This window comes from Pelodiscus sinensis, chromosome 28, assembly GCF_049634645.1.
Source record: "Pelodiscus sinensis isolate JC-2024 chromosome 28, ASM4963464v1, whole genome shotgun sequence".
Taxonomy (NCBI): Eukaryota; Metazoa; Chordata; order Testudines; family Trionychidae; genus Pelodiscus; species Pelodiscus sinensis.
The window spans coordinates 14,864,036-14,875,107 of NC_134738.1; the positions used below are offsets into that span (position 1 = coordinate 14,864,036).

General features: G+C 56.4%; 1 protein-coding gene and 1 long non-coding RNA gene across 2 annotated transcripts; one reads left to right on the forward strand and one right to left on the reverse strand.

Moving 5' to 3' along the window:
• Positions 1 to 841: 841 nt before the first annotated feature.
• On the reverse strand, positions 842 to 6,080 carry LOC142820925 (uncharacterized). Its single transcript, XR_012897944.1, has 3 exons — positions 5,664 to 6,080; positions 4,641 to 4,701; positions 842 to 3,922 (listed from the first exon to the last, which is right to left on the reverse strand). It is a non-coding gene; the product is annotated as an uncharacterized LOC142820925 (long non-coding RNA).
• On the forward strand, positions 5,232 to 8,878 carry ZNF703 (zinc finger protein 703). The gene is made up of 2 exons (XM_075910693.1): positions 5,232 to 5,702; positions 6,248 to 8,878. The coding sequence occupies exons 1-2, from the start codon at positions 5,466 to 5,468 to the stop codon at positions 7,676 to 7,678; spliced, it is 1,668 nt and encodes a 555-aa protein (XP_075766808.1). The 5' UTR covers positions 5,232 to 5,465; the 3' UTR covers positions 7,679 to 8,878.
• Positions 8,879 to 11,072: the final 2,194 nt, after the last annotated feature.

Genomic DNA, 11,072 nt, shown 5'->3' on the forward strand with positions numbered 1-11,072 from the left:
ATGAATCTATCTAGCTCTCTTTTGAACCCTGTTAAAGTTCTAGCCTTCACCACATCCTCTGGCAAGGAGTTCCACAAGTTTCTCAGAACTGAGGACTGTGCTAATAACAATTCCTCATAGAACAATATTTAGTGGAACCTATTTCCTGGGTGTGACACCTTATTTAAACTATTAACAACCCCATCATTATTTAGGGCCTACGTTTTCCAGAGGTCTTAGGTGCCTTCATTTTTGGATGGCCAGTTTGAAAAAGGCATCTCAGTTTGGGCAGCCACAAATCATTATCAAAATCACTTTTGAAAAGCTCGCCCTACGTTCCCAAGCACGATTTGTTTGGGTTTTGCTTGTTTGTTTTATTGTTATTCAAAACACTGATTCTCTTTCTTTAACGCCGGGTGTGATTTTTTTTTTTTTTTTTTTTTTTTGTCTTGGCAAGTGTTGTCATGTGTGCTTTAAAAATATGAAAGACTAGCACATTGACCCAGTGTTATTCATGTCCTTAAGGAAGGGCTCAGGGTAGGGGGCTGGGAATGTGGGGGGATGGAGGAGTCAGAGTTGTGGGGTGAGGAGGAGAAAGAGAGAGAGAGTGTAGAGGGCAAAGCCCCCCCCTGTTTCCCCGCCCCCCCCCCCCCCCCCCCCCCCGCCAGAGTTATACCAAGGCTGCTTTCTTTCAGGGAGAGAGAACAAAGTGCACAGCTCATCTGTCCCCTGTGCTCCCCAGCCGGAGTGAGGAATGCCGCACACTGTGCACTTTCCCCTCGCTCCCTGACCAAGAGGAACAGCCAGCCATGTTCCCGTACAAATCCGGGTGCGGGGGGAGAGCATCAAGTTTCCCTGCCTGGGGGTTGGGAGGCTCAGGGCTGGGGCAGTCCTGCATGGGGGAGGGGCATGCCCCAGCCAGCCCCTTTCTCCTGCCTGGTGATTCTTTTCTGTTTGAGAAGAAGCAATCCCATTCCAGGCACATCCCATTGTCCTGGACCAACCAAATCCTTCCCTTGCTTTAAGTCATGCTAAGAGGAAGCGGCCTACCCAATTTGGTGGTCCTAGCTCTTACCATTTAGGAGTTCTCGAACAGACAGACTGACAGATAAACTCAACTATACAGCAGATACACTTCTTGAAAGCATTTTTATAGCACAAGGTGTCTTATTACAGAGCTGAAATGAATAGGAAACAACGTCGTATTCAGCTGCACCCCCCTCTTTCTGGCTCTGCATAGGGAAAATAGCACCCAGGTAGGATTAGAAACCAAGATTATAATCAAGAAATCTGATGAGGTTCAACAAGGACAAGTGCAGAGTCCTGCCCTTGGGACGGAAGAATCCCAAGCATTGATACAGGCTGGGGACCAACCGGCTAAGTAGCAGTTCTGCAGAAAAGGACCTGGGGGTTACAGTGGATGAGAAGCTGGAGATGAGTCAACAGGGCGCCCTTGTAGCCAAGAAGGCTAATGGCATATTAGGTTGCATTAAGAGGAGCATTGCCTGCAGATCCAGGGAAGTGATTATTCCCCTTTATTCGGCTCTGGTGAGGCCACATCTGGAGGATTGTGTCCAGTTCTGGGCCCCCCACTACAAAAAGGATGTGGACACATTGGAGAGGGTCCAGCGGAGGGCGACCAAAATGATTAGGGGGCTGGAGCATATGACCTACGAGGAGAGGCTGAGGGAGTTGGGTCTGTTTAGTCTGCAGAAGAGAAGAGGGAGGGGGGATTTGATAGCAGCCTTCGACTTCCTGAAGGGAGGTTCCAAAAAGGCTGGAGAGAGGCTGTTCTCAGTAGTGACACATGGCAGAACAAGGAGCAATGGTCTCAAGTTGCGGTGGGAGAGGTCCAGGTTGGATATTAGGAAAAATTATTTCACTAGGAGAGTGGGGAAGCACTGGGATGGGTTCCCTAGGGAAGTAGTGGAGTCTCCATCCCTAGAGATGGCTCGACAAAGCCCTGGCTGGGTGGATTTAGTTGGGATTGGTCCTGCCTAGGGCAGGGAGCTGGACTTGATGACCTTCTGAGGTCTCTTCCAGCTCTATGGTTCTATGGTTCTATGATTCCTGCCCAAAGCAGGACCAATCCCAACTCAATCATCCCAGCCAGGGCTTGGTCAGGTCTGGACTTAAATGCCTCTAGGCAACTCCCCATCACACCAGAATGCTCAACAGGATTCACCTTGATCTGTGATGATCTTCTGGTGACGGGCTGTTCCTGCAGACACCTGTTGGATCTGGCAATGTTGTTTTCAATGTGCTGATAACTGCCACACGCTATTTCTCGGCCTTCGGTCTCTGGCTTAGAACATTTTGAAAGAAAAATAGCCCCTGAAACCAGTTAGTACAATGCAAGTGTCAGGATGCCGCATCTTTGTTATCATTAAAAATTCAAATGCAATCTATATATTACACCCTCGCTTTGGAAAGAGGGAAATTTATTTTCTCTAATAACTTAGCTGGTTGGGATTTAAAAATATATATATAAGGGGAAACCTTGTGTGCGGCATATAAAAAAATATCGGGGGAACTGATTCACCCTTTTTTGGTCTAATTTTACAAAGGCTTAACTCCATTGACTTCAACTGTACCCAGGTAATGTTGAAGTGGGACCAGCCTCACAGTATTTCTGGATTCATCATATACGGTCCTCAAGATACGGTCTCTCTGCTGTCTGCTCCCTAACTTTATCTTTGTTTGTTTGGAGAAAGGTTCTTACAAGTACCAGTTGTAATGGCTGCTAAATCCCAGCCCGCATAACAAACTAAAGTAAAACAAGGTGGGACGTGGGTGTAAACGCGGCGTTGTTGTTGGCATACAACTTGAATTACTTTGAGGAAAGGGTTTTTTTATTTCCTCCTTACTTGAATGGCTCCTTGGGAAAGGCAGACCTCTGCTTTTACATTTTTGTTGTTCCGATTGAATCAATCTTGTGGTCAGCTTTGGAAAAAAAAAAGTCTCACAATGAGGCGGAATTGACAGGTCTGACAAACAGCGTGATTGATTGTGGTTGGGAAAGTGGTCCTTGAAGTGAGGCATGTAACACAGAGATGCCTTCACTCCGCTGGGGGAAATCCAACAAAGCTTTTTTTTCCCAGAACACTGAGCACACAGACTTTGTAATGGGTGGCCGTATGAACTTAATAATAGCAACATTGTTGTAACATAAAGCATCTGCCAGGACCTAATATGATTAATTATACGTCCCTCTCTCTCTTGCTCTCTTTTTCTCTTTTTTTCCCCCCAGGTAGCTGGAATTTGAAAAACATTCTGCAAATGCAAAAATGTAACTGCGCTGTACTGTAGAACTCCAGTTCCCAACAGTGAATTCCCTGGCCAATAAAGTGCATACACAGTTAAGAAACACACTGCTGAAAGATTGTTCATTTCCATTATCCACAACTATGCAGCAAACAATTGCCATGCAATGTACTTTTGGCAAATTATATGCCTTCAGCCAGAGGTACATGAAAGAAAACATGGAAATGTCAAACATTCAGAGTTATAAATATGTTAGTGATATACTCTGCCAACTAGAGAGGCAAGGTTACTGTTTTCAATAGGTAATTTGTTCCAGATAAACCTGATTTTAATACTGCAGCAATGACATCACCCAAAAGGTACTAAGTCAGTGGTTTTCAACCTGTGGTCCGCAGACCCCGAGGGTCTTCAGATGGTTCAAGATTTCCACTAGGGTCTGCACCTTCATTTGACATTTTTTAGGAGTTCACAAATTCTAAAAGGTTTAGAAACAACAACAAGGAGTCCTGTGGCACCTTAGAAACTAACAGATTTAATAGGCCGAAAGCTTTTCTGGGCAAAACCCACTTCCTCTGACTCCTCTTTCTTCTTAATTCTTCCTTTGTGTTACAACACACGGACTTTAGTGGCTTTGCGGATTATTTCATTGGCTAAGCAAATGGAAAACAAATTCTGTTGGCTGCCAAAAAAAAAAAAAAAATTAGATAGATAATTGGAATGTGGTATCCAATTAATATTCCAAAGAAATCTCATTTTTGTTCTGTTGACCAAGGCAGGCCTCTTGACGTTCACCCTCCCACCGCCCCTAAATTGCCCCTTGGTTTTCTCCCATAAGCCCACAGTCCTTTTTACCTCTATCCCAGAGTTCTGTTGTACACAGGCTTGGTACAAACTCTCACACAGGTCTGGAGGCTAAATACCAACCCTATAAACATTTATGTGTGTGCATAACTTGATGTATGCGAGTATTTATGCATTAAGCACCCGCATAAAACTTTGCCGGACTGGGTAAGGCCTCAGCGCTACAGATTAACAAGTGCTTTAGTTTACTGCTCCTGAGATTTCTGCTGATTTCAACGGGAGTATTCAGGGACAGTAAAGTTTTAAGTCCATGTGTGCCTGTTGGCAGGATTGGACCCTTAGTATGCCCTGGTTCATGGGGCCATCCATTCAAGGCAAGCACCTCTGCTTGTGGCACATGCAATGATTACATAAATGTAACTAATTAGCCAGTGTTTATTCAGCAGGCTGCAAACCCAAAGAGCTCTAGAACCGCCCAAGTGGATGATTATTAAGTACACGTTAAAGGCAGCTGATGGCAGACTTTTATTGCACCCATATTATGAAACGTAAACTCCCATGCAAGACGGTGCCGCTCGGCACGAGAGAGCCAATACCTCGAATTGGGGCGTGCGTTTGGAATGGGGAGGCGATCGGGGCAACTGGAAAAGCTGGCACCTGGAAAGCAAGCAAGCAAGCGTGGGTGGCAGGCCAGAGAAGCAGCCCAGCTAGGGGGTGGCCACAGCTCCCCTAGCTCACTCAGGGCAAGCTCGTGTAAGGATGCGGCCTGTGCCCAGTAGCTCATGACACTCTCCCTACATGGGCTTGTCCCTACGGTGCCACAAGCCTTCTCCTTGGTTTTACAGTTGCAGACTAACCCCCCCAGAAGCTGGCGCTGTCCCGGGTGCCCGGCTGCGGCCACCTGCCCTGTATGTTTCAAGGAGCTGCCCCTTTTGCCCTCTGCCAGGCATGGGACGGCCCCTCCCTCAGCCACAAAGCAGTGCCCCGCCCCCACCCCTTCCCTTGCTGGGGTGGGATGCGCTTTTCGGAGCGGGGGGGGCTGTCTCCTCCCTCCTACCGGGCAAAGCGGGGCTGGAGGCAGGAGGGCTGCCCGGGCCCTTTAAGCGTCTCCCCTCCCACCCAGCTTAGCTCCCCCCACGGCGCCTGGTCCCGCCCCGGGGTCCCTGGCAGGTCCCGGATTGGTGGGCAGGGTTGGTCCCTTGGAGCGGGGCTGCGGATCGGGGCTATTTGACGGGCGGCTTGGGGAAGGGGAAGGTTTTTGTCTTCCCGGGGCCGGTGCTGCCGCCGCCACCGCCCTGCTGCTCTCGGCAGCCCCGCGGAGCTCGCCCCGCAGCCCCCCGGAGCTCGCCTCCCTCCCTCCCCCCCTTCCCCCCGACCCCGCCCCGCCCCGCCCGGCTCTCTCCCCCCGCAGCCTCCTCCAAATGAGCGGTTCGCCCGCTGGATCTAACCCAAGGACAGCGCAGAGCAGCGGCGGGGAGAGCGCCCCGACCCCAGCAGCGGCGAGCCCGGCGCTCGCGCACCTGCCCCCGGCGGACCCCCTGCGCCAGGCGAGCCGGCTCCCCATCAGGGTCCTGAAGATGCTCAGCGCCCACACCGGCCACCTCCTGCACCCGGAATACCTGCAGCCGCTCTCCTCCGCGCCCGTCAGCCCCATCGAGGTCAGTCCGGCCGGGTCCCCGCTAATCGGAGCCTCCTGCCCCGGCCCGGAGCCGCTCCTCCAGCCTTCCCCCGTCTCTTGGGGCGAGCTGGCCGGGCCCCGAGAGCTGGCCGGGGGCAGGGCGCACAGCGCCTCCCCGAAGTGCGATGCGCCTTTACGCGCAGCGGGGCATGGCACCGAGTCCCCCTCCTGGGCGTCCCTTTCTTGGCGCTAGGAAGCTCGGGGCTCGCTGGGGTGGGTCGCCCCGTCCTGCGCCCGTCTGGTCTCCCGGGGTCGGGCAGCCTGGGAAAGCTTCAGGAGTCCGAGCGACTCAGCCGGCACCGGGGCCCGCTTAGCCGCCAGCTCTCCGGGTGCCGAAGCGCGGAGGGGCGGCGGGGGTCCAAAGGAGACAGCCCGTGCTGGGGATCCGCCGGGGGGGGGGGGGAGAGACCCCAGGGCTCCGCTTCCCACCCCGGCCGTGAGGGGGCGGCTGCTCACCCCGCAGGCTCTCCCCTGGCCGGCGGGTCTCTGTCCCCACCCGGCTCACCGCTCTGCCTCTCCCCGCAGCTGGACGCCAAGAAGAGCCCGCTAGCGCTGCTGGCGCAGACCTGCTCGCAGATCGGCAAGCCCGACCCGCCGCCGGCCTCCAAGCTGAACGCCGTGACCGCCCCCGGGCTGCCCGCGGACAAGGAGCCGGGCGCCCGCTCCGCCGCCGCCCTCAAGCCGCTGGGCGCCGGGGGCGACTCGCCGGCCGAGGACAAGTCCAGCTTCAAGCCCTACTCCAAGGGCGGCGGGGAGCCCCGCAAGGAGCCCGGCCCGGCGTGCGCGGGCCCCGGCGCGGACAAGGCAGGGTTCCGGGTGCCCAGCGCCGCCTGCCCGCCCTTCCCGCCGCATGCGGCCGCCGCCGCCTCCCCGGGCGGCTCCCGGGGCTGCTCCCCGCAGCACGGCGACTGCAAGGGCCCGGAGGACAAGAAGGAGCCCGAGGCGGCGGCCAAGGCCAGTCCCGAAGCGGCGCCGGGACCCGGGGGCAGCGGCTTGAGCCGGGGCGCGGGGAGCGCAGAGGCCGGGGCGCACGGCGAGGCCGCCTCCGGGCGCAAATCGGAGCCGCCGGCCCTGGCGCCCGCCGGCCACGTGGCCCCGGTGTCCCCCTACAAGCCGGGACACTCCGTCTTCCCCCTGCCCCCCTCCAGCATCGGCTACCACGGCTCCATCGTGGGGGCGTACGCCGGGTACCCCTCCCAGTTCGTGCCGGCCTTGGATCCTACCAAGCCCGGCCTGGTGAGCAGCCAGCTGCCGGGGACTTTGGGCCTGCCCGGGAAACCGCCAAGTTCCAGCCCTCTCACCGGGGCCTCCCCGCCCTCCTTCATGCAGGGATTATGCCGGGACCCCTATTGCCTGAGCTACCACAGCGCCTCGCCCCTGGGCACCAGCAACTGCTCCAGCTGCGTGCACGACCCTGGCAGCCTGAAAAGCGGATACCCCCTGGTGTACCCCACGCACCCCCTGCACTCCGTGCACACCACCCTGTCCTCCAGCGCCACCCCCAGCCTGCCCGGCCACCCCCTCTACACCTACGGCTTCATGCTCCAGAACGACCCCCTGCCCCACATATGCAACTGGGTGTCAGCCAGCGGCCCCTGCGACAAGAGGTTTGCCACCTCGGAGGAACTGCTCACCCACCTACGGACCCACACGGCCCTGCCCGGGGCAGAGAAACTCTTGGCGGGATACCCGACCTCGGGGCTTGGCTCTGCGGCCTCCTGCCACCTCCACCTCCCGCCCACCGCCCCCGGGAGCCCCAGCGCTCTGCCCGGGTCCCTGTCTTTGAGGAACCCACACACTTTGGGACTCAACAGGTACCACCCATATGGCAAGAGCCACTTGCCCACAGCCGGCACCCTCCCGGTGCACTCCTTGCCAGCAGCGGGACCTTACTACTCTCCATATGCGCTGTACGGCCAAAGACTCACATCAGCGTCTGCGCTTGGATATCAGTAACTCGAGCCCCCCCGGCGTCTCGCCCTCCCTCCCGCGCCTTCCCTCCCTGGGACTGTGTATTTATTGACTGTATGTTCGCTTCAAGCTGGGAATATAAGTGCATTAATACACCAATGAATCAATGGTATGCAAAAAGTCTGTGTCTAAAAAAAAAAAATATCCTTTGCAGGTGTGGGGCTTTTCTTTTCCTTTCTCTCTCCTCTCTTGGCTCTTCTTTTGACACATCTGTTTGATTTTGTTCCGCTCCCCTTTCTGGGATGTTCTTGCATGACTCCTAACACATTAATTTCCCCCTCCCACCTTTATCATTTTGAAATTCCGTTTCTCTTTGGTTGTACAGTTAACCGAGATGTAATATTTTTTTGTAATGTATTTTGGGGAAGGGGCAACAGCAGTGGTAGGGGGGCAGGAAGGGCAGCTGGGAGACCGTTGGGGGCATTGCGCCTCCCCCCCTCGAGCTATCTTCATCCCAAAACGTGGCCCCCAGGGGCTGCCAGAAGCCATCGCACCCTCTCCTGAGCCGGACAGTGGGCGGCTGCTCCCTGCTTCTTGCTGTACTTTGGAAAAGGACGTAGGACGTGCTATCTGGATTCCGCCCGGTGGTCCTCCATCCGCTCCGGTATCCTGGCTCCCGACTCCAGTCCTGCTCTCCCGTGCTCCGAACATCCGCCTTGTCTTCCAGCACCAGTGGGTGCCGTACAGACGTAACTCTCGGGGGCACCCGTCAGCCTGGTCTCTGGACTCCCCTGCTCCCACGGAGTCACCCCCGTCCCAGGGGAAGGGGTCATGGCTGGGTGCCATTGTGGATGACTTACTTTGGCTCACCGGCCCGCCCCGGGGCACCTGCTCAGAATGCAAAGACGTGGATTATGAATGTGGTGTCCGGGACTCGCTGAGGGGGTGGGAGGACGAGACCCTTCAGGACCGCCAGAAATAGCCCGGAGAAGCTGCCCGGCCTGGTCCAAACTGGGTCAATGAATCCAGCACCAACTCCACCTTGCTCTGATTCCTCCAGGCCCAGTCGACATACCAAAAACCCCCCCTCCCCAAACCCCAGCTCTTCTTGACCTACAGGAATGACCCCTGAAGGGCCCGCCCCCCGTCTAACGCAGCAGGGGAGGCTGCGGCTGGCTTGGGGTGAATAGAGCTCCATCTTGGTAAGTCTTATTTTGTTAATAAATGAATACTTGGTTATATTCAGCCCGTGGTGTGTTCTCTCTTGCATCCGCCCTTTGCCTCCCCCTCCGTACAGCCTGGTGCGCCTCCCGCGGCGTGAGCCAGTGGCAGATCATTTGAAAAGCCCCCTCCTGTTGTTGGCAAGGTCACTCCTCAGGGTGGCTGCTGTGCGTCCCCGGAACGGGGGGGGGGGGCGTTTTTATCCAAAATCTGAAGGGCAAGCGAGTGTAACTGAGAGCTGCAGAAGCAGCTGGTGGAGGGGTTTTGAGGATGGGGTGAGGAGACTGAGGCTGCAGATGGAAGGCGGACAGCACCACCTAGTGGCCGAGAGAAGCCCAGCAGCGAATGTATTTCTCTTCCCCCCTCTGCCCTATTTCCTTCCTCCCATTCCACAGCCAGGATGCGCCTGGAAAAGAGCAAATGCATCAGCTGCTGCCTGGCCTGGTCTGGCCTGTTTGTGCCGCTGAGCCGGACATGGGGCAGGCTGGACCCCAGCCGCTACTGAGCACAACTGTTATGGCCCTGTCCAGCGCGCCTTGTTGGGTCTTCAGTGTGCCTCTGAGGTAGCCATTCCCTTTGCAGATGTGGGGCCGGGGCATGGGGGGGGGGGTGAACGTGTAAATCCCCCAGACGGGTCCCTCTTCCCTTGGACTCACGGGACTTTGTAACTTTTCCCAGAACAATTCCTAGAGCAGAAGGGTGGCAACGCTCCCGTTACCGAATGGGATCTGGAACCGTTGGCCGCATGGAGCTAACGGTGCCAAAAGGGAGCCTGGTACCTTGCCTCCTCATTCGTAGCTATGGCTGTGCGTGCCTGGAGGTTTGGCTCGTGATACGGGGAAGGGCCAGACTCCTGGGGGGGGGGGGGAGCTGTACAAAGAGCCCAGGCTCCGAGTTTCTCTAGCGCCTCAATTTCTGTAACTGTAGCCACAATGCGGGATTTAGAGGTGGCTGGAAAAGCGACATACCCGGCATCCAGCCTCCGTCCCTAGCTCAGCGACTCGCCCAAGGCAAGGGGGGGCTGCAGAGAGTGGAGTTTCTCTTCCTCTTGCCTTTGCACCGGGCAGGCAGAGGAATGGGAACAAGCTTGATAAATGAGTCTGAAATCCATATCCCTCCCAGCCGCAGTCCGCCTGACAGAGAACAGTACCAGGAGCCCAGCTGCGCCTGTCTCCTCCGTGCACTGAGCGTGCTGCAGCCAACACAGCTTGCAGCAGTTTGCAAAATGGAAACCCGCATTGTTTTGGAAGGGAAGGTACAAGGTGAATTGCTTTGCCCTGGCTGGTCAGCCGGGATGGGGAGGCAGCTCCAACCACTGCCCCCTCTTCATGGGGTGGGGGGCAATGTTCCCTCTAATGTTTTTCCCCGCCCGTGTGTGGAATAAATGTTGTTCTGTGCACTGCTGCACGTGCAAATGTGCACCACCCGCAGAACCACGTGCCGCTGTCTTTGGAACACTGGTGGGGGGAGGGGGGCGATGTTCTGCCCTTCCAGGGAGAGGAGCCCTGTTTCTTAGCTGATCTCAGGGTTTTGAGCAGTGGCGGGATCTCCGTAGACAGAGCTACCTTGCTGCAGCGAACGCGTCTCTTTCCCGGGGCGGAATGCAGTGCGCTCCCTCGGAGGAGCTTACTCCTCTTGCGTGGGGGGGAATGGTGGAATTAGTGTTAGTTAATTACGCTGTAATGCATGTGTCTGGGGCCCTGTGCTTAGGTTTCGGAGTGTTCCGCCCGCTGAAATTGACATGCTTCCACCAGGACTCTCGCCAATTGCCATCTTTGAAAAAATCCCCAGTGGGCTGCAGGCGGGGTGGGGTGAGCACACAGGGGTGACTTGTCGAGCTGCAGGGCAACACCATCACCTCCAGGCTGTTCGGGGACATGAGGGACCTTTGAGCGCCTGGAAGCCCCAGACACACCCGGCCCTGCCTCACTGCAGGACTTTCTCAAAGTGCTTACGAGAATTTGGGGCGGGGGACAGTGGAGTAACTACAGTCCCGGGGGCTTCCCCTGTCTGGCGGAGGCTGTGCTGAAGGGGCAAGGAGCTGCCTGGGGGAGAGGAAGAACTGGCCAGGGCACAGCGCCCCCAGTCAGGACTCAACCCTGCAGGCCCGTGCAACGTGGGAGCCAGGCGCATGCAGCCAGGCTGCAGGGGGGGGGCCTTCCTAGCCTGGCCCCGTCCCCACGGTCCTTCCTCCACAGGACTTCCGCCTGCAGCTGCA